Raw genomic sequence first — 23,076 nt, forward strand, 5'->3', positions numbered from 1 at the left:
GAGACGAGGCAGCAATAGTCTACAAAACGGAGAGTCTGAAGTAAATGTAGCTCCCATGGCTTAGTGATAGATTAGATCAAAGTTTCAACCTCCAGTGGGACACTGATAAAAAGAGCCTGCATGTTTTTTAATCAAATTTTTTTTTTACTTGATATATGCAGCTGATCAATGCAGAAAAAAATCCATTAAGATTAATTCTGCAGTAAGATTAATTTTATCGGTTTGTGATGTAGCAGTACATTTTGTTAACAAGTGCAACAACATTTCTGAATTTTCTGATCTATATGACAACAGGAAAAATTGATTTTTTTTTGTATTATTTGTCATTTAAGATATCCTTATGTCAACACTTAAATGATTATTATCAAGTGTCCTGTAGATTCCAGCCAAAACCAACAATTTAATCAGTGGAAATCGTACACGCTCGTGTCCCCGCTCTCCCACATTCGCAGACGAGAGGATTAGGTAGGAGATTGTTGTTGCGCTCAAAGTAAGTGGTATCCACCCACTAAATTACAGAGGATGAATGTTTGTGTTAATGGAAGCTGTAATAGCTTTCCCCCAATAAATGCCGAGTAAACTGATGCAAATGGGACTCTACAATGGAATCACATAACTGTTGTTGATACTCATTGATAGTGGATGTAGCTGCACGACAAATGTTAATGCAATGCATTATCACGAGCCACACCACAGACTGTTATGGCCCATTGTTGTGATCACTGCCGCGATGTTGTGGAGCTCTTTGTGGGCGTGTGTGCGGTTCTTCTTCTGTGTTATAAAACCGAGCGACTGCCGCACTGAAAAAGATTTTTTTTTTTTTCCCAGTGATACCAGTTGCCATGGAGATAGTGAACCCCAGTACCCGCTGCTTTCTCTCGCTCCCTCCCTGTCTCCCATAGAGAATAGCTCCTCTGTGTATAAGCCGCCAGCTGTCTCAGACATAAATAATAGAATGCAGAGAGCTGTGAGCTAAGCCTCAGGCATCAATAATGGATATGAGAGCTGGATGGATGGCGCTCCAGAGTGACAGACTGTGTCACAGGGGCTTGTTTTCACACCTCACCTCTCCAGCTTTCTCTTGTTTACGTGCATTTGCATGGACCAAGTGTGTGTGTGTGTGTGTGTGTGTGTGTGTGTGTGTGTGTGTGTGTGTGTGTGTGCGTGCTTGTATGTGTGTGTGTGTGTTTCCATTATTTTCATATGAGGTATCCATTGATACACTGATGTCAGTGCTCTATCTGGTATGCAGAGCTGGTATGCACTAGAGTCAATATCACTGTATGGGAACTAGGTCACACTCATTATATGCTCAATATACTGCAGTGTGTGTGTGTGTGTGTGTGTGTGTGTGTGTGTGTGTGTATTTGTGTGAAAGTGCAATCACTCTTTCTGGCCCCAAACTGTGTGTGTGTTTGTCTTATTTAAGAAGAATCTACCACTCTCCAGTGAGGCTGCCTAAGGTTTCCTAGCAACCAACCTGGCCTTAACCAGTACTCACATATAATGTAGAGACGAGCACAGACTCACGTGGACGTGCACACACACATACACATACACACACACAAGCACGCACACACGCACATACACAGGTGGAGTGAGAACAATAGGCTTGAATTGCAGCACATTGCATCAGAGGAGGGGCAGCCAGAGCCGTCTTCCCAAGGTCCCGTTGGTCTAAGCAACTTATCGATTTTGTGCACGAATTCAAGTTGTGTGAGTGCGATGTGTAATGCATATGTGTGTATACTGAACTGGGTCAGCCTAAATTTCCCCGTGGGGTTACGCCTGCCCTCGGTGCTTAGAGCGATAAGAGTATGTTATGTGCCTCCTCCTGCAGTCCACAGTTTGTTGAGATTTTGTGTGTGTCGAAAAGTGGAAAGGATTAATAATGCATGACTGTGAAGCACCAGAGAGGACGAGAGAGAGAGAGTGTGTGTGTGTGTGTGTGTGTGTGTTTGTGCGTGCGTGTGTGTGTATGTGTATGTGCATTTATGTGTGTGTGCAGATGCGGGCTCAGTATTTTGCTACAGGCTGCTCTGACTCACAGTGCTCAGTTTGGTTTTGATGTTTGGTGTCTGTCTGTGTGTGCGTGCGTGCGTGCGTGTCTGTCTATGTGTGTGTGTTTTTGTGTGTGTGTGTGTCTGTGTCTCTCTCTGTTTGATGGGTTAGACTGATAGAAGAAACCTCGGGCTTGGTGAGGTGTCTGATTGGCTACCAGGAGTCAGCTGACCCAGACAGATCTACAAACCTTCTGAGCATCTCTCCCATCCTCCCTCCCGCTTTTTTCTTTCACTTTTTCCCCAACCCCCCACCTCCCTCCCTGCCTCCATATCTTTCACATCTATTTCTTCCCTCTGCCTTTCTTTCTCACTCCCCATCACTTGGAGTTACTTGCTCCCTCCTCTCTTGCTCACTTTTCTCTTCCCTTTCTCTCTCTCTCCTTTGCTCTTCTTCCTCCATATCTTTCCATATTTACCCATCACTTGCTCCCCTCCTCTCTCCGTCCCTCTCCCTCCCTCCCTCCCTCTCTCTCTCTCTCTCACTCTCTCTCTGTGGTTGAGCTCCAGTGATAGGCTGTTAATGCAGGCGGTGTATGAGTCTATCTCGCCATCTGCAGTAGTGGAGCTCGCTGCTTCTCTCTCTCTCTCTCTCCCTCTCTCTCTCGTCAGGATCGCTTCATCAGAGTGCCAACTTCTACCTAATTTGGTGTATGCGCGTATGTGTCTGTGTGTGTGCATGCATGCGTGTGTGTAGATAGATAGAAAAAGGCCAATGGAGGAGTTTTGCCAGTTATAGGGCAGTGTGTGTGTGAGTGTGTGTGTGATTTCCAGTTGTGAAAGTAAGACAGCGGTGATTCTTCTGCAAGAGTGTGTGAGGAAGAGTGCACCTATGTGTGAACTAGGCAGTCAGGGAGGCATGGACGGTCGTTGGCACTGTTCGGCTGCTCAGGTAGAGATTTTTCTCTTTCAGCATGCAGACATCCTTCCCTCCTTTGCTCTCTCTCTCTCTCTCTCTCTCTCTCTCTCTCCCTCTCTCTCTGTCTTTCTCTCTTTGCTTCTTTATTTTTGTCGTTCATCCGCTCTCCTTTGTCCATCTGTGTCAGGCATGTCAGCATGCTCTGTTGCAAGACAACGAAAAGACAAGCAAACATGAGGAGAAGAGGGAGGGAGAGAAGGAGCATTTTGGGTGGTTGAAGGAAGGAAAAAAAAATCTTGCATTACTCTGTCGCCAGGACGTTGGTCTCACTTTGAACTGAGTAGCCACGCGATCGCTGTCCAAACTTCAGTGGCTTATTGACATGCTTGTAGTTTTGTTTGGCATGCCTCTAATTTTCCTTTTGCTCAGTGTCTCCCATGTGATAGCTGGATCAATAGGCCAATTGACACCTTCTCCACTGAATGGGGTGGTCAGCTGACGAGGTGATGTCACAGATCAGAGGAGGGGCCTGGTTAAATTTACTTGTCTGCTTTTGTGTTTTTTTCCCCCCACAGCTCAAATCAGGACATCCAACAGGTTCCTGTGGATGACATAGGGGCCTTTGGGTCGATAATCAAGCTTGGTGGCATTGATCTGTGACAGATGTCAGGGGTGATGTGTTTTCTGCTGTCTGATTGGCTCTTGTGCTATTTGGATCCTGGCAAAGGCACAGAGGTTTATTGACTGGCTGGATTCCAGTGACTAAGCTCACCCAGCAGCATTTGACAGCCCAGTGGGCAGAACTGATTGGAAAGGCAGTGGAGGAGAGAGAGAGAGAGAGAGAGAGAGAGAGAGAGAGAGAGAGAGAGAGAGAGAGAGAGAGAGAGAGAGAGAGAGAGAGAGAGAGAGAGAGAGAGAGAGAGAGAGAGAGAGAGAGAGAGAGAGAGAGAGAGAGAGAGTGAGAGAGCGAGTCAGGCACCAAAACCCTACTGTACGTTCCAGGCCAAAGTAAACCACAGCAGACTTGTGCAGACCAAAGCCGACAAGACCATACCAAACACTTGCAAGCTGAATTGAGATCAGCGCTGGTGGCCAAGTGCAGCTCTAATCTTATATAATCTACACTGCTCTCAGGGCAAGATAGAGAGATCTAGAGAACAAGGGAAGAGAAAGAGCCTGATGAATGCCGCTTTTAAATATTGCCCACAGGTCTTCGCAAAGGCATCATCTAACACTTAGCACTTTGATTTGTTTCTGTTTTTTTCCGGTCTGCTTGTAATCTGCCTCTAGACCTCTTCTTTTTTAGCTCTGCCGCTCTCGCCCCTCTCCTTTGTAACAACTACTGCAATGCATCACAATCCAATTTTAATTTAGTGCTGGCACTGAGCGCCCACCGTGGTTAAAACACACACACACACACACACACACACACACTGACACACAATCATATCTCTCATGCCGAAGCATCTGGGCGGGCGATGTTTAACAGTAGCTCATGAATATGCGGAGCACATTAGCACCGTGTTAAGTAAAGACCGCAGCACTTTGAAGTCCTCCTCCTATCTTGTCTTCTTTTCTCTCCCTTTTCTCCCCAATCACATCTCCCTTAATTCCTTTTTATCTATCTCTCCATCTTTCCCTCCCTCCTCGTTCCTCTCTCTGGCTGGAATGATAAATCAATGCACAGGTCCCCACTGAGCGCGTGCACACTTCCTTTTTATTCCCCATCATTTTTAACACCCTGAACTTAGAGTTGCCATGGCAACAGGAGGAGCAAGGATGGAGAGGAGAAAGGGCGCTTTTTCCATAGAGAAGGAGGGAAGGCAGAGGAGTGGGGGGGCATGGGGGGCGGCGTCGTAGTAGAGAGGGAGTAGTTGAATAAACCTTGAATCTTGAATCTTGAGATAATAGTGGGTTGGGGAAGGTTAGAGGTTGTCTGAGAGTGGGTATTGACAGGCGGCTGTCACAGAGGGGTTAACTAAAGGAGGCTTAATTAACTATCGAGTGTACTGACTTACTCGCCTTCCCTGTGGCAGCGCTCGGCTGGAATCCTAATTGGGAGAAAGACTCCTGCTTTTCATCTTCTTCTTCAACTTCACATAGGCTGAGCACAACCGCAGTGCTCCTACACACACACACACACGCTAGCCCAGATCACTCAGTCAATATCAGGGAACCAGGGAGGTAGGTAGGAATACCAGTGGAGAAAAATAAAGGGAGAGTGCAGAGAGGAGGAGAGGATAACTGTGGCCGCCTCTTGTGGCTTGAAAACACAGCTGGGAGCCTACACTCCTCTCCTCCTCTTTTCTCCTCCCGCTCTCTTTTGCTCTTTGTGATTTTGGATGCATGCCATCGCCGGGGGCCACGGCAGGTAAAATGTCTTTGGCGATTTGCAAAGTAGGCGGGCGGTGGACCAGTGCTGCATGCTCACCCATGCAGAAAATAAACAGGAATCAAAGTGTTTGCCACAGTGACGATTACTGGTCATCCTGGCATCCTGGAGGTCGGGATGTGAGGTGCAAGCAAAGAGAGTTCAGATTCAGAAAAATGAGTGTGTGTGTGTGTCTCTCTGTGTGGTTTTATGTGTTTTATATTCCTAATTTGTCTCCTTTTCTCTAGTCGACAGATGACCTGCTGGTGGCGTCAGCTGAGTGTCCCAGCGATGATGAGGACATTGACCCCTGTGACCCCAGCTCAGGTTAGGCACTCCACCCTCTCAACACACACACACACACACACACACACACACACACACACACACACACACTTCCGTAGGTTTCTTTCCATTTTGGTCACCCACACTTTGCAAAACCCTCACCATCTTCCACTTTTCCCCACTTTGTGTTTTTCACTCCAATGAATTTTTCATTTCCACTTAGGTAGCCAGTTCTGTTCTAAGGTATTACCTAAGACTTTCTCCATCCTCTCACCACTTTTTTTTCTCCATCCCTTACTTCATCTGTTTACCTTACTTTCACCCATTTTCCTCTCCTGCTGCTGCTGTTCACCTATTCCTTTCCTTTCCTTTCCATCCCCATTGTACCCCCCTCTGTTTAACCCACAAAATTAGGATGCAAATTCTTTTACCAACAATCACATGCAGCGTCATATATCGCTGCACCACAGCCTTTGTTGCCTATGTGTGTCATATAATGTGAAATGTGTGTAATATAATTTGATATAATGAAGTCCTGTGCTGCAGCCCTGCATCAGTGTGTAATGTAATCTATTTGTATATTATGATAATCAGAAAATAGCTTTAGCCTAAGCTCCATGGTACGCTTGCCTACATGTAGCATTATGCAAAATGCATGTAAAATTATGTATCATAATGATGTATTATATCCCCTGGCTATAGCCGTCCTCCCACCATCTCAACATGTAATTCATATTAATAATGTATGTGCTATAATGTAACATCCCCTTTCTTCACCCTCCGTCCTCCACACCCCCTATAGCCCGCCCTCCCCTGCCGGAGGTGAAGGTGTTCCCGGGTCCCTCAGAGGTGGTGCGGGAGAGCAGCAGCACCACGGGCATGGTGGTGGGCATCGTGGCGGCAGCTGCCCTCTGCATACTCATCCTGCTGTACGCCATGTACAAGTATCGCAACCGCGACGAAGGCTCCTACCACGTGGACGAGAGCCGCAACTACATCAGCAACTCGGCCACGCAGCCCAACGGCAGCGCCAAGGACAAGCCCCTAGGCATCGCCAAGATCTCCAAGAACAAGAAAAACAAGGACAAGGAGTACTATGTCTGAGGCGGGAGGGTTGAACATGCAGACATATACACATACACCTTTATATATAACGGTATATGTACATACATAGATATACTCTCGAAAAAAAAACACACACACACACACACGCTGACATAGACATGCTGACGTTAATGTTTACTCTCAATACTCACACTTGCACACATGCTGGCAAGCACAAACACACATGCACACAGTCAAACACACACACATACAGAAGCATAAACACACTTTCGGGCACAAACACACACACACAGACTGGCCCAAGGGCATGGACCCATGCTGTACAGTATTAACCAATGAGCAGAGTCTCTGTCAGAGGCTTGTTTTATGAACTTATACACCAGTACAAATGATCTAGAAAGCACCAGTTCAATTCCCAGTTAAGAATCATCAAGGGTCCAGCCAGAAAAAAAAGATCAATCACTCCCCTGCTGCAGGAGGAACTCTCATGTTGGACTGAGAGAGGTTGGAGAGGTTGGGGAAGACTCGAAGTGAAGCACACAACAGGCTTGTGTTCCGTGTTCAGTGAGAAAGCACCAGAACAAAGATGATGAAAAAGCACCACGATCAACACTAAGTGTCTCTTCAAAGCCTCTCGGCCTTCATCTCCGTTAGCGGTCGATTACTGGAGACGAGCACTGAGGACGCTGAGGAAAGAACGAAGCACACCGACGGTCCAAGCATAACCCCAAGCAACAGGACAGGAAATCAGGGTGTAGCCGTAGACACGCAATGAAATACGATAGGGTAGGCAGAGGAAGGGCTGGCGCAGTTAAGATGAGTTGTGCTATGTGCTGTGAGTGTTGCTCTGCGCGTTGCGCCGCAGGGCCGATGTTGTTTTACGACGTCCTATAAATCACGAAGGAGGAATCAGTGGAGAGATATTTTCCTGGAGAGGAAATTTGAGACTTCAGATGCTACCTACAGACACCAGTCATGCATGACTGCGTTGTCACACACACAAACACAGACACACACATATGCACACACATATAGAAATACACTCACACAGACATACATACCTACAACGCTAGATACCCACCATATCTTCATAAGTGACATTTAAGATGTTGATTACACAAGAAGACAATGGTGAAAATGACAACGACCATTATGATTATTGTTATGGCGATGATAATGATGAATATGAAGAACATTCGGGCAGTATAGACTCTGGGGAGGGCGGGAGGGGGGGGACTTATTGCACGTGAATTATCTTACTCCATGTGATTTATACCGAGTTGAAATTTCAGAGGTTCTGCCTCTACGCACCGCCATCATAAACTTACCACCTTGGCTTGAAGTATTCCTGTATACACACTTTAAAATGGTTTTCAGTCCGTGGGATTCAAAAATGATTTACTATAATATAGACGACTCTCAGTTTAAATCCTCATTGACAAAGTGTGACCATCTCGAATGTGCTGCATGCCTGAGTCTCTGAGCCGTGCTGTGGAATGGCGTGTCCCACTGAGTCCAGAGGTGGTAGGTTTGTTGGGAAGGGGGTGCGGGTTGCAGTGTAACCCCGGTGCAGTGACTGGATGTGTGCTCCCGCCGCAGGCCACGCCCTGTTTTCTAGCCTGATGTCCTATAGACCACGCCCCACTATACCTGCTCTAACCGACCACCTTTTATAGCAAAAACCAACCGAGGAAAAGAATCAAAAACAGAACAAAGTAAATGTTACCATGTGTTGCTAATAGATAGAAAAGTCCAGTTCATGATGCCATTGGCTATATGAGAAGTTGAGTTGCTTCGATTTTGTTGGCCCTCCCTTTTCTCTTTCTCTCTTTGTTTTTGTGTCCTTCGCCCTCTCGCCATCGGTTGATTGACCCGTTTCTACTCATGACCAATCCCAGACAGACAGAAGGGTTTCTGATGGGACATGTTGGGGACTTTTTTAGTATTTGAGCCCTCTACTCTGCTATGACCAAGCCTGTTCAAGAAACTGTATTCACATGATTTATCTATACAAATTGTGCCATGGACAAGCCAGTCCAGGTCATCTAAGGAGTGTCATCAATCAATCAGATGCATGCAAATCAGATCGGGGCAGGCAAGGATACAAAAGGACTGTGAATGGAATCTCAAAGTATAATGGCAAGATTTACTTATAATGTATTCCCTCGCTCTCCCGATGCTTAACGGTGTCCTTTTTGACCTCCTTACCCTTCCTTTAGTTTCTCTCTGTCTGCCTACCAGTCTTTCTCTTCCTGTGTTTTATCTCTTTCTTTTCCCCCTCTTATCTGTGTTGTGTTGCCATCCGAAACAAAGGAGACGTCTGAACCAATGGGATTCTACATCTAGGTGTTCATTAACCATGTTTATTTTCTATATGTACAATTTTTCTACAGTATTTACTTTTATTTTTATTGTTACAGTTCTTTGATGAACATAAAGTGGAAATTTATTATGAAAAATAGTTTTGAAGATCTAATGAGTAAATAAAATATTACCCAAGTGAAATGAGCCCAGAGTGCCTTTTTTTTTTTTTTTTTTTTTTTTTTTTTTGTATGTTTTGTTTTTTGTGTTTCTTTTTGCTCCCCTCTGCTGGTGGACATTAGTACTACATTTGAGCTATGCATGTAGCCAGCAGAGCAGATCAGTGGAAAAGTAGGATGCAGTAAGAGCAGCAGCCTGCCCTGGGTCAGTAAGCACCTTAACTATCTTCTAAAAGTGTTGAAGTCCTCCTCTGCGGTCCATCCCTTCCCCTTCCTTTTCACCTCTTGCCTCATCCATGTAAGAAAAGCACCACCTTTTCTTCCGAGTCCCACTCCCCCTTCTAACTGGGACAGTAGACACACATAAATACCCTATTCGTCTGTTCCAGACACACACACCGAGCGAGGCTTTGAAGTATGACTCAGTGCAGCGAACGGAATAAGTCTCTGCAGAGTTGCTGTTTGCTGGATGAAAGATCCCTAAGACTGCAGAGTTGAGCCGGCCTCCTCAGGTGAGAGGAGCTACAAGAACCCACTGTTTCAATAAACACCTCTCCACTCTCTCCCTCTCTCTCACTCTGTCCCTGCCTAAATCTCCCATTTGCATCCCCCTCCTCATCCTCTTCTCTATCCTCACCTCTCATCCTCTTTCATTCGCTCTTTTTCCTTCTTTCTGTCCGTCTTTCTTTCGTTTTTTTTTTTTTTTTTTTTCCTTTTCCAGTCCAGGGATGAAGAATTTGTTTGCTGCACACAGTCTGTGCTCAACAGAAGGCTTCTGTTAGGCTGCTGCCATCTGCTGCTGTGCTGTCCTTGACCACAGCCAGCCAGCAACACGCACAGAGATAGAGATGTAGCCCTGCTATATTTGGGAGGGAAATAAGAAGCAGCTACAGAGCTGACCATCAGTTAACCATATCAACGCCTCCAACATTTACAGATTAAAAAAGGAAATATGAACACAGTGAGGTGGTGCTTTGTGTCTAATCCTCATTGATTTTAATGTATTTTTTGTTTTTTTTAAGGATGGCAGTGTCCTTCTGCATCCCCCAGATTTAGAAAATGTTTTTTTCATCTGCACTCCCCTGCACAGGTGCGGAGGACATTGTCACTGATTTACCAGCAACAGTCAAATTAATCTACAACTTCATATCATAGATGAGCACACAAACTGGTCCTCTGCCCTGCAGCTCCTCTCCTTTTGTCTGTGCACCTGCACTTATCTGCCCCGCTCTGTGTCTTTCTCTCTGCCCTTCTGCTTCTCTTCCTTGCCCTGAATGTGTAAGCAAAACTGTTGGAGATCGAGAATGTACGCATGTGTTCATGTATGCATGTGCATATTTCTGTGTGGGTGGATGTGTGTGTGTGGGTGTGTGCGTTCGTGAAGTCATGTTAGGAGCTCAAGGCTGCAGTTTTTTTGTTGCAGAGGAATAAATCACAAAGACTTACATTCCTTTACATGACGCTCCCACAGCACCACACACACGCTCACACACACACACACACTCTTCACGGGATACAATTGCGGAGGGAATTGTATAGGGATACCTAGACATTTACACAAAGGAAAAAAAAACACTTGATGTTGTGTAAGTGTCAACATATCTGCATGTAAAAGCTAATTATGTTCATTTCTACCAAGGCGACAAAAGAGTTATTACACGCTCAGATCTCAAACCCCACTAATTGTCTGCCAAATGGAGATTATCAATCACAGTGTTGAGTTTACACATGAAGCTGAGGCTGCATCCACACAGGAGGAGAATGCTGCAGCCGTAATTATTCTATAAATATTCAATACATTCTTATTAATGAGACATAATTGTCCAAACAAGGAGCAATTATGTTGAAAGTGATTTTGTCTGTCATGAATATAGAAGGGGAAAAAATTCTTCTGCACACTGGTAATGAAATTAGTCTTGAGGCAGGTAGGAACAAAACAACTGAAGGCTTTAGTGGCCCCCTCCCTCAGGACTTACATATGTGCATCCTTCTAGTCTATTGACGCCGAGGGAACTTTGTATGGCGCCTTATAGAGTCTTACGCCTGCTTTGTTTGCTCTTCAGGTGGATGTGTGCTCCTCATGCTTATATGCTTTCCTATTCAGGTGATAATTTTGGTGTTTTCTTCCTAAACGTTTTTGAGGTTTTGAGGCTTTGTTAATAGAAATGTATAGAGAGAGGTGCTATGAATTAGTACAGGTTGGGTACACTATTTCTAAAGTGTTCTATTTTTGATGCATAATCAATATTTTTTTATTTTTTGATATACCAGGAATGTGTTTTTGCCTTTGATCTTGCATTAGGACTTCTGCAATATATATATATATATATATATATATATATATATATATATAAATATATATATATCCTGTTTAACAGCTGTAATGTTACTGTAACCTATATAAGCATGTGCCAATTTGTCTGTCATTAATGAAAATAGTACAGACAGGAACAAGGCATTTTGAGGAATGGAAATAATTAATCAGAGCTGAAAGTGTAATTTCTGCATCCCAAGTTAAAAATCCTCAAATTTTTGGAAATATTGCATTTTTTAAAGTAGTTTAGCAGCTAAAAAAAAAGAGAGAAAGAATAAAACATCTCCTTTCCACACACTTATTCTTATTCTAAATATTCTGAGGCAGTTTTCCATAAGAACAAACATAAAGAGTCGTGATATGAAGATAAACTGAAAGCGGCTCTTTGTAGCGCTGTATTAGCAGGGGGGCCTAAACTAGGACAAATCATGCCCAGGAAGCCAGCTGAATCTTAAATTTAAATGAAAGTCGGACAAAAAGCTAAAACATGAATTTATGTAAGCCACATTATTATTATAACCCCAGTTAGGAAAGGGCTCATGTGCAATTCCCCACTAGCAGTGCCTCCTCTATCTTTAGAACAACTTGAGGCAGCAGTGGAAATGTAACATTTGAGCACAAGAAGCACTCACACACCGACTTTCGGTGTGTGTGGCCTCTGTTTCGGCTTAATTGCTGCTCATCCTGCCGCTTTGCTTACTTTCTATATTATGCCCAGTGTCTTTGTAAAGTGTTTTGCGACATGCCTGTGTGAAAACCAGATAAGTGTGATTGGATTTGATGGAGAAATTCCAAGAGGTCAAAGGGCAACAAATGGAAAGTGGGAGTAGATTTTTAGACGGACCACAGCGAGCATGTAATTTGAAAAACAACAACATAAAAACATGTTTATCAGATCGTCCTATCAAGGTCTACGCTATGCTGTGATGATCTTCAAACTTGGTCCCATCCCACACACACACACACACACACACACACACACACACACACATACACACATATATGCACTCCCCAGCAGAGACCTCCTATCTCGGATACCCTCAAAGCTTTACACACGCCTCCACACTCAACATTACAAGATCCAAAGACTCTCTCTCTCTCTCTCTCCCTCTCTCTCTCTCACTCACTCACTCACTCACTCTCTCACTCTCTCTCTTTCTCGGACCTGGCACTGAACTCTGAGCAGACAGATGGACGGAAGAACAGAAAACACTCCTATGAAATGAAAAGTGAGTTCTCTGCCGGAAGGCCTGCGTGCGTTACAAACCCACGACAGAGGAGAGAGGAAGACGGGGGAACTGACACAAAACTAGGGTGAGAAGAGGAAAGAGGCACAAACAAGGAGAGAGGAAATACCAAAAGAGAGAGGGGAACAAGGCTCCCGCTGGTCCCAGCTCAGGGAGCAGTGCACAAGCTGTGATAATGACCACAACGATGATGATGATGACAGTAATGATGATGCTGAGGGTGATTGTGATGATGAAGAGCGTGCCAGGCGTTGCAGCCTCAGTGCCGGGCGCTGAGGCGAAGGTGAGGCCCGGGGTTGAGCCCTGCTCGGCCAACAGCACCCAACACTCCTGCCACTGTGTGGGCAGCCGGGTCACTGAGATACCCTCCAACATCCCCAGCAACACCCAGTACCTGTGAGTACACACACACACACACACACACACACACACACACACACATACACTCATGCGTCTGCTTGGGAGGTGTATGCAAAGCTGCAGCCATTGCAAAGGTGAAATTGTATTTGCCCAACACCTGAGGGGATTTTTTTTATATATTCCTGCAGGTGTAAAGCAGAATCTACAAGTTAAAAAAATCTCATATCAATCAGAGGCAATATGGGCAGGCGTGCATTGCCTAATCTTATTGTTTTATCACTAATCCTTGCTTATCTCCTCTTGGCTGAACGGTGTAGTGAACGTGCCAATTTTAGTTTCACTTAACATTCGTTTGCACAGGGAAAGCATGCACATCACGTCTCCAGCTCCTCCCCAGCATCTCCCCGCTTCACGCTCACACTTTGAAACCGCAGCACCGCAACCACAGTTTTATACTATTGGCCACTGAACAACAAAGGGTCAAGAGATTTGATTTATTTTATTGCAGAAAGTAGGGGACGCTGATTATTGACTTGCAGATTTGAAGCATTTCATGGCAAAAACTCCTCCAAAGGTGGGAAGTGGAGGTGTTGCAGTCTGGTGAGGTGTTGCTGACTCGGTGACACAGAGCCAGATGTGTCAGGGGAGGGTGATTGCGACTCAGAGTAAACACTGATCTGTTGTTTTGGCACTTGAAACATTTTGAAGGAATCTCAAGGCTAGGACCACAGATGGGCTCAGGAAGGAGAAGTGTGTGTGTGGTGTGTGTGTGTGTGTGCATGTTTGTGTGTGCCCACATCAAGGTAGATAGTAGAATGAGCTGACACTTGCACAACCATGCACAAGGGCACATCGAGAACATGCATGTCGCACGTTCGCGTATGAGAAGTGCACATACAGTACACACAAAGACACACAGATGCACAAACGAGGACAGACTCTGTGCTAAAAAAAATGGGGATTATTCCCAGGAAGTATCATGAACTCCCTGCCAGCGATGTGTGTGTTCTGTTCTGTCTGAAGGTCAAGGCCGAGGAACATGGGGGATATTTTCAAGTATGCAGCGATGGCTGGCCATTTCAAATGTGATCTGCAACACCAGATGCAAAATAAGTTGGATAGTTTGTAAAGGCACGGTGGACACACAGTTTGCTACTTTGCGGGAAAATAATTTTCCCATTGTTCGGTACATATGACAAGTAGACAGAGAAATCAGCACAAATGGTTCAGTACATTACCAAAAACATCTCATTCTTAGCAAGTCATTTAATCTCAGGGATGAAAACATCTTCTTCTTCTTCCTCTTCTTCCTCCTCCTCTTCTTCTTCTTCTTCTTTTCTTAAAGCAGGGGAAAATCTGCCAGTTGGATGATTTAACTGCAGATGATCCAATTTCACTTGTTTCATGATTTTTTATTTATTTATTTATTTTTATTTTTTTTGTGGGAGTAAGAATAAATATATTGAAACAAGGCAGAATAATACAGATCATGACACTTGACTTTTTTTTTTTTTTTTTAAAATTGAAACAAGTTGACAAACATTGGAAACAAGTTGTATTATCTCATCCTACTGAGGGACTTTTTTATTCACGTGTTTTTGACTGACTATAGGACTAAATGACTTGTTAAGGTGGAGATGGAGACGTTTGCAGTGCGCTGATTGTTGACTGACGTTTGCCCTGAAGTGATTTATGTTTCTGCGATTATGTTATCAGTGAGAACAGATGTGATTGGCTGTCTCTGCATCGACAGGGAACTTAAACAGACACAGCTCAGAGTGATTCCCAAGGCCGCTCTCACCAGCCTGCTGCACCTCAGGAGACTGTAAGTGTGTGTGCGTGTGTGTGTGTGCGTGTGTGTGTGTGTGTGCATGTGTGTGTGTTTAGTCTTTGATTTGGAACATGATGAGTGGAGGAGGTAAAAACACCAAAGTTATGTATCACCCAAACAAAGGTGAGGAAACTGGAAGGTGGGGCAGATTTGTCTCCACTTCTCCCCCTTGCCTTTCCTTTCCTTTCCATTCACTCTTCTTCTTCTCCTCAAAACAAAAATCTGCACTCTTCTTCTTCTTCTCTCATCATTCCAGTGTCATATCAGAGAACGGCATGCTGGAGAATATCAGCGCGTTTGCCTTCGCTAACCTCCCTGAGCTCACTATGATGTGAGTATGCAAGTTTCTAAAAACCAGTGCACATCATGGGTTTGTGTAGCTGTGTGTGTGTGTGTGTGTGTGTGTGTGTGTGCATGCACATGTGTCTGTTTAGTCTTTGATATGGAACATAATGAGCTGGAAATTTGGGGAAAGTAGATCACCCAAACAGTGTGGGAGTAGGCTTGGCGGTGCAGTGGGAGACAAGTGTGTCAAAGAATAAATACGTCTGCAGACCAAACAGCTGTATTTCTCTTTTAAAGCTACACCACCGCCACTGCCACCGCCTGTCACAATATTCACTGACTCATATCTCTTGATTCCCCCTGTTAGTTTCATCTCCGAGAACGGTGTGTTGGAGGGTATCGGCGCTTTTGCCTTCTCTAATCTCCCTGAGCTCACTGACATGTAAGTGCAGAAAATGGTTCAAATCCAAGTTCAAGTTCAAGTTTATTTAAAGCCCAATATGACTGTTAATCCTCATAGAGGGCAAGAAAAAAAAACACAGATGTCACAGGGAAAAAAATGGAAGGCAAAAGATGGTAATAGTGTTATTCCATCCACTCACACGTATTTGGTGGTGTGATTTTTTTTCCCCAGAACCATAACTAAGTCCAAACACCTGCGATACATCCACCCAGACGCCTTCGTTGGCCTCGTGAGGCTGCAGTACCTGTGAGTGCCTGCAACACAGCAGCGAGGAACCTGATCAAAATGAATGCATGTGTGCCTTTTTATGCTTATTGACTTTGTGTGTTTCCAACAGTTTGGACCCAAATTGGGTCATGGGCAGCAGGCCTGATTCTGGTGGGTCCCTGCATGGCCGGAGACGTTATTTTTTAATGAGCCTGCGTCTCCTGGAAGAGAAATTAACTGTCACATTTGACTCCGAGGCAGAAAAAAAGTTGCCCCGAAATGAGTTCACTATTTCAATATTCCATTCAATATTCAATATTCATTTCACAGTCCTTTGCAAAACAGCTGATGGCAAGAATAATAAACTGGATTCTTTATATTTTCGAAATGGTACATGATAAATTTCAAAGCATGATTTTTTTTTTTTTTTTTTTTTTTTTTTTTTTAAATTGAGTTATATAGCATTATGGAAATGAGGTTTAGCAACTGTGCTGAATCTCAGAATGATCTAAAGCTGAATTCTGGTTCACTGGTGTAATGACAACACTTTCACCGCCTGGATCATATTTTAAAGATATTGAATGTTAAATATTTAATGAGCTTTTGCCCAAAAAGGCTTTAAAGCTTTCTGGGATAGAATTCACACTTTAATGCGTCCAGCTGCCCCTTTAGCCTCTTGCTAATAAATCCACACTTGGTCTCTTAGCCTTGGTTAATTTAACGAACGCTGCATTGTCAGACGGTATTACTGCAAGTAATTAGTCTGTGCAAAGTGTGTGTGTGTGTTGTTTGGAGGTTTTGGTGTGGCTGTAGTGACGTTCTGTGGATACTCTCCCCGTCACAGGACCATTTCCAACACTGGACTGACCATTTTCCCAAACTTCACCAAGATCCACTCCACTGCCCTTGGCTTTCTGCTGTAGGTCAACCCACCCCTCTGCACACACACAGTCAGACACACACGCTTGTACATATCCACACATACTGTATGTTCATATATTCCCCAGCAGACACGGGCAGCATTGTTCAAATCAATGCATTTACTGTACAGAATATCAGCGATGCACAGGCTTAGAAATCCTACTTAAAGTCACAATGAAATGAAAATTGCATTTTTTAGTTAATTTTCCATGCAGGAATATTTATTTAAAAGTGCACTATGCAAAGTGTTGATTGGAGTAAGCGTTGTTTAGACTCAACTTGCAAAAAAACTTAGAAATATCTATGGCCAGAGTTCAAATTTTGTGTTTATTCCATGTTTTTTGTCAGCTGAGTTACATAGTGCACCATTAACAATAAATGCCACAGAGTTTGTTAAATTTAAAATTTTTTTTCATATTTGTATATTTCTACATCCTGCAAAAGAGTGTATCTTCAGTGTTGGCATGATACTGAACTCGTAGGCATGAACAAAATTTTCAACTCATGAAAAAAAAGTCACAGTTTTGACTAATCATGTCCCTCCCACTGAAATAAAAATGTCTTTCTCTCTGATTGTTCACCCATCGGTTTACAATTTGTGAAAGATGCTTCTCTGCGTTAAGCCGTGCTCCAACGACCTCATTCAACACAAAAAAATACAGCAAATTAAGGAAACGAGAGGCTCTCAAAACGACTTATCACTCTCCTCGCTTTTATCTGCATCTCCACTTCACAATCAAACGCATGAAGTGAAATCAATAAGGGGGTTTTAGCCTTCAGCTGGATTTCCCTGGTCTGGCAATTTACCCCCCAAAAAAGCAGGCATTCCTTATATTCTGCACACTCAGTTTGTATCTGCTCTTATGCTAATAGTTTGTCAGCATTTTAGAGTGTGTAATTTGTCATGTGTGTTGTGGTGTGTGTTGCTGTGTAGTGACCTGCACGAGAACAGCCACATAGACAGAGTCCCAGCCAACGCCTTCAGAGGGCTCTGCACCCAAACTATCACTGAGATGTAAGGGATTTATTATACTCTTCTTTTTTTTTTTTTAGAAACACATACGCCTCACTCTTTGACAGCTCCAAGAGGGCTTTACCTGCACAGTGATGAATGTTCCCTCAAACGCTCCCTGCCCTCCTTCCTGCCTTCTATCTTCTCTTATTTGTCTCTATTTTCTCCATCTCTAACACACCTATCTCTGTACGTCTCTCATTTTTCTTCCGCTGGTCTCCTTTTATGCTGCAGAACGGGAATCCTGTTGAAACGCATGAATCAGGCTCAGTAAAGCACGCTTATACGGATTTTAGCTGCATGCATTTATGTATTTTTCCTCCACAAATAACATGAAACTAAAAATAATCCTACTAGTATGACTATTACTACTAATAATTCATATAACTGACAAGAATGTGGAATTGCAGAAACAGGAATAATAGATAATTCTAAACAGCCATAGCTATAGCTTTAGACACAAAAATAAGAATTATATATGCTTCTGAAAATTAGCCTAGATTGTCCAAATGTGAGTTTGCTGTTGGAGCCACGTGGCTGTAACTTGGCTTCTCTTCCCGATGACAGACGGCTGAACAGAAATGGAATCAAGGAGGTGGAAAGTGCCGCTTTCAATGGCACCAAGATGTACCGATTGTGAGTCACAGGCACAGACACACATTTACACACCAAAGCTAAAAAAAAAAAAAAAAAACACCATCAGCTGACATGTGCACTTTGCTTCTTTCTTTGTTCCTTGTCTTTTCTTTCTTCACCCCCTTTCCCTCCCTCTCTCTCTTTCTCTCCATCTCCCTCTCTTTCTCAGGTTTTTGACGAGCAACGAGCAGCTTACTCACATAAGTCCCAACGCCTTTGTGGGTTCCAGTGGGCTGGTGGTGCTGTAAGCGTGATGACCAACAGTAACTCATGCCCACATGACTCACCACTCCCATCATCAGTTGTTATTAAATCCTCGACATGTAGGAGAAAACAATGAGAAATGCGGCCCGTGTGTGGGGAGGCTCGATAAAAAAACACAAAATGCCAGATTTATGTTAAAAATATTCTCACAACTAAAGTGAAGTCGAATTTAACAAGAGAGACGGTGACACTTTTTTCCACATAAGAATTGCTGGCATTAAAAAGTGCCAATCTGCAAAATCATGAGCTAGGTTGAATCATTGATGTGTTATTTCAATCTGCACCAGAGAGTGGCAGGGCATTTAATTATGAAAATGTCGTGGATTATTATTATTTCAAAACGGGGCTTCCACTCCTCCTTCGGCCCAGCTGTTGAATCGGCTGTGTTTGTGTTTGCAGGGACATTTCCGGCACAAAGCTGAGCTCCCTGCCAGAGTCCATCCTGGGAGAACTCCAGCGGCTGATTGCAGAGAAGGCCACCCATCTGAAAACGCTCCCTCCTCTGCAGCTTTTCACCAAGCTGCACCAAGCTGCGCTCACCTACCCCTCACACTGCTGCGCCTTCCGCAACATCCACAGGAACAGGTCTGCCCCAACACGCTCTACTCACACATGCACATACATATGTACAAGCGCGGTAGGCTATTATATGTTCATACTCAAGGTGAATTATTAAAAAGATACATGCTGTTCAAAACATAACCACTGTTTTTGATTTTTAATAGAGCAGTTTACTCCTCTTGGGAAAATGTTTATATTTTCCCCACTTGCAGTCTACACACCCAGAGAGTTTCTGTGAGATTTAGCGAGGTTTCCAGTCTGCTCTTATTTGGATAAACTGTTCCTTTAATTACTCGAATGCCACATTTCAAGGCAGAGATCTGGGGTTAAGTCTTTTTTGTAATATGGGATTTTTGTCGGGTGATCAGAAAAAAAAAAAAGATCAGAAAAAAATATTGCGTAATAAAAACTCAATAAAACATACCATTTTAAAAATGTATTCACTTATGACAGATGAACAACCGACCAAATATACTGGCAAGAATGATAAATAAAGACATTTTCCCTACAGTTTTAGTTTATGTTAGTTTTGCAAACACATATTACAGTTTCAATTAGTTTTTTTTTTTCATTAACAATAATAACCATGGTGTGGTCATATAGATGCATGCATGTTAAAAAGGCTCTAATGCAAAATGTCAACAAAATGCCTGTCTTTGTGTACATGCATATGTACATACATATATAAGTGTGTGTTTCTGACTTTGCCTGTCCATGTGTGTTGCATCCACTGCACGTGTGTGTGTGTGTGTGTGTGTGTGCTAGGTCCAAGTGGAGCGACCTGTGCTCCCACCCCAAGGCTCAGGACAGCCCGGACTTCTACAGAGACTACTGCTCCAACTCCACCTCCATCACCTGCAGCCCCACCCCCGATGCCTTTAACCCCTGTGAGGACATCATGGCCGGCATCCCCCTGCGGGTCCTCATCTGGATCATCTCTGTCCTCGCACTGCTCGGGAACTCAGCCGTGCTTTTTGTCTTATTAGGTATTAAAGGGGAAGTCGCCTTTAAAGCAGCATTCACACAACTCTCAGATTTAGGCATTTCTATGAATATTTATCCAATTTTCCTGTTACATTGGTTTGTCAGATGGTGCGGTGCTGCTCTGTACTCGTGAGACTCATTGTTCTCACTTTCCTTTTCCCACCTTTGCGTTGCCAGGCAGCCGAGCCAAGCTGACAGTTCCCCGTTTCCTCATGTGCCACTTGGCATTTGCTGACCTCTTCATGGGTATATACCTGGTCGTCATAGCAACTGTAGACATGCTCACTCGTGGCTGCTACTACAACCACGCTATCGACTGGCAGACTGGCCTGGGCTGCAGCATTGCAGGCTTCTTCACGGTGTGTGTGTGTGGGTGTGGGTTTACGAGACTGTGTGTGTGTGTGTGTTTGCAAGCATGTGTGCATAAGTCTGTGTATTTGACATTGCTTTTGAGGGAAGTCACATTCCCAGACATTGCATACAGTAACCAATAACAGGTTTATAGTATTTGTGCAGTATATTTTATAAATTTATTCATATATTTCTGTGTGTGTGTGTGTCACTCTCAGGTGTTTGCCAGTGAGCTGTCAGTCTTTACACTAACTGCCATCACCCTGGAGCGCTGGCACACCATCACACACGCTCTGCGCCTCGACCGTAAACTCCGCCTCCGACACGCCTGTATTGTCATGGCAGCAGGCTGGGCCTTCTGCTGCCTGGCTGCTCTGCTTCCCACAGTGGGGGTCAGCAGCTACAGCAAGGTGGAAGCTGCTTATAATCCCTGCACATTCTTTATATGCTGTCATGACTGCTTAGATAGGAGATACATTGTTCCAGCGTCCAAAGTGCTGTCTGGAGTAAATGCCATTTACCTAGAGAAATACATTTATTGGAGGCAATTTGTGTATATTTTGAAAAACATCTCACGAAACAGAAGCAGTTGGAAACTGTATCATGCACCAAAAAAAAAAAAAAAAAAAGTTTGCTGTCAACACTGCTATAAGTGACGAGCACTTCAAAGCAAGAAATGGGCACAAAACAGGCTTTTGAAGGAAGCTTTACCAAACCTTTTTTCTGTCTATTTCTTGCTTTGAAGTGCTTGTTACTTAAAGCACAAGTGACAGCAAATACATTTTTTTTGTTTTTGTGCAGATGTTGCAGATTCCTATCCATTCCATTTCATACATCCTAACCCACCGGGAACCTATTTCTTCCTCTGTCTTTTCATGTGGGCTCCTCAACATGTAGGGGAAAACAATGATCATAGGAAAGCAGCCTGTACGCAAGTGAATTTAGTGGTAGACATTTTAGAGCTCCCCTTAGCTTGTATCCAATTTCCTATAGCACTGTTACATAGTGCTGTTTCTTATACGCTTGGACTGGAAGAAACTGTCAAGCAGCAGTGCAACAAGCAAGTGAAAAGTGGGACTTCTGTTATGACTACATCTGAAGCTTCTTTGTTGAAGTGCAGTGCATTATATCAACCATAAATAATATATTCATGTTACTAGCTTTTATGTGGTGCCTTGGTTCCTTATACATAACAACACCATGGTATTTGTGCACAAGTTTCAGTCTATATTGGTTTGAAAGTGTGTGTTTACATCTCTGTATTTATGTTTGTTTATCATATGCCTTGCAGGTGAGTATCTGCTTGCCCATGGACGTGGAGACTCCCTTGTCTCAGGTCTATGTGGTGTCACTCCTCCTCCTCAATGTGCTGGCCTTCTTCTGTGTGTGCGGCTGTTACCTCAGCATCTACCTGACCGTCCGCAACCCCTCGTCAGCCCCGGCCCACGCCGACACCCACGTGGCCCAGCGCATGGCCGTGCTCATCTTCACCGACTTCGTCTGCATGGCTCCCATCTCCTTCTTCGCCATCTCAGCCGCCCTCAAGCTCCCTCTCATCACCGTCTCCCACGCCAAAATCCTACTGGTGCTCTTCTACCCGATCAATTCCTGCTCCAACCCCTTCCTATACGCCTTCTGCACACGCACCTTCCGCCGGGACTTTTTTCTCTTTGCAGCACGTTTTGGGCTCTTTAAGATGCGGGCACAGATTTACCGGACAGAGAGTTCCTCCTGCCAGCAGTCGGCATGGACCTCCCATAAGAGCAGCCATGGGACGCTGTACTCTCTGGCCAATATCAGCCACTGATCCCTGACCTCTGACCTCTGGCCCACAACAACACAAGGCATTGGTGACCAGCATCATTCTGAAACTTTGGGACCCATGGGTGAACTTTAACCATGTAGCAGTCGAACTACACTAGGACTCATGAGCCAACTAATTCTTTGTGTCTTTCAATCTGCTTGGAGTGCCAGCTGGGTTTACTTCCTAAACACAACTTGGATAATGTCATGTAATTTGTCAATCACACAACAAATTCACTTTCAGGCACTGTCCTATGTATCAAACCCCACCCAACTCACACTCCAAGCAAAATCAAACATACAAACACAGACATTATGATCAAGTGAGGTCAATAAGAAGCACACAACTGTGACCTGCTGATTAATACACATATGCACACATGCACTGTCTCCTGCAGCTCTACACATGTCTAAATCTCCTTTTGTCTCTGATGTCTTCTTTCTCAAATGAATGAAACGTAATTATTCTATTTTTTCTAAAAAAAAAAAAAAAAAAAAAAAAAAAAACAGTATTATGAGATGTCACTTTTTTATGTAATTTTATATTGTTGTGTATTTATTGTGTTTTTATGTCATTCATAAAGATGTTTTTATATGTTCTCAGCCTGAGTGGACTTTGTTATAGCAAAGGTGAGTGTATGAGGGGAAAAAAGGGGGGGGGGATGGTCACAAACACATGCTAAGTTGAGCTCCCTTTATCTCCGGTTTGTCCTTTAG

General features: G+C 43.9%; 2 protein-coding genes across 3 annotated transcripts in view; both read left to right on the top strand.

The window, feature by feature from the left end:
• Positions 1-7,090, top strand: part of nrxn1a (neurexin 1a) — a 52,448-nt gene extending 45,358 nt beyond the window's left edge. The window contains exons 24-25 of the mRNA XM_030077924.1: positions 5,539-5,617; positions 6,378-7,090. Coding sequence (XP_029933784.1) covers positions 5,539-5,617; positions 6,378-6,679 — 381 coding nt within the window. The 3' untranslated portion in view covers positions 6,680-7,090. The remainder of the gene's footprint in view (positions 1-5,538; positions 5,618-6,377) is intronic.
• A 5,453-nt stretch (positions 7,091-12,543) lies between these two features.
• fshr (follicle stimulating hormone receptor) lies at positions 12,544-22,866 on the top strand. 2 transcript variants are annotated; one of them, XM_030078239.1, is made up of 14 exons: positions 12,544-13,077; positions 14,795-14,866; positions 15,129-15,203; positions 15,525-15,599; positions 15,792-15,866; positions 16,672-16,746; positions 17,683-17,763; positions 18,328-18,396; positions 18,566-18,640; positions 19,060-19,245; positions 19,987-20,207; positions 20,383-20,564; positions 20,775-20,966; positions 21,848-22,866. In XM_030078239.1, exons 1-14 carry the CDS (start codon positions 12,857-12,859, stop codon positions 22,361-22,363), a joined length of 2,115 nt encoding a protein of 704 aa, XP_029934099.1. In that variant the 5' UTR covers positions 12,544-12,856; the 3' UTR covers positions 22,364-22,866. The 2 variants fall into 2 exon arrangements, with proteins under 2 accessions (XP_029934099.1, XP_029934100.1); XM_030078240.1 differs by lacking the exon at positions 14,795-14,866 and having other exon boundaries at positions 21,848-22,363.
• The last annotated feature ends 210 nt before the right edge of the window (positions 22,867-23,076 follow it).

Source organism: Myripristis murdjan, chromosome 19, assembly GCF_902150065.1.
Source record: "Myripristis murdjan chromosome 19, fMyrMur1.1, whole genome shotgun sequence".
Taxonomy (NCBI): domain Eukaryota; kingdom Metazoa; phylum Chordata; class Actinopteri; order Holocentriformes; family Holocentridae; genus Myripristis; species Myripristis murdjan.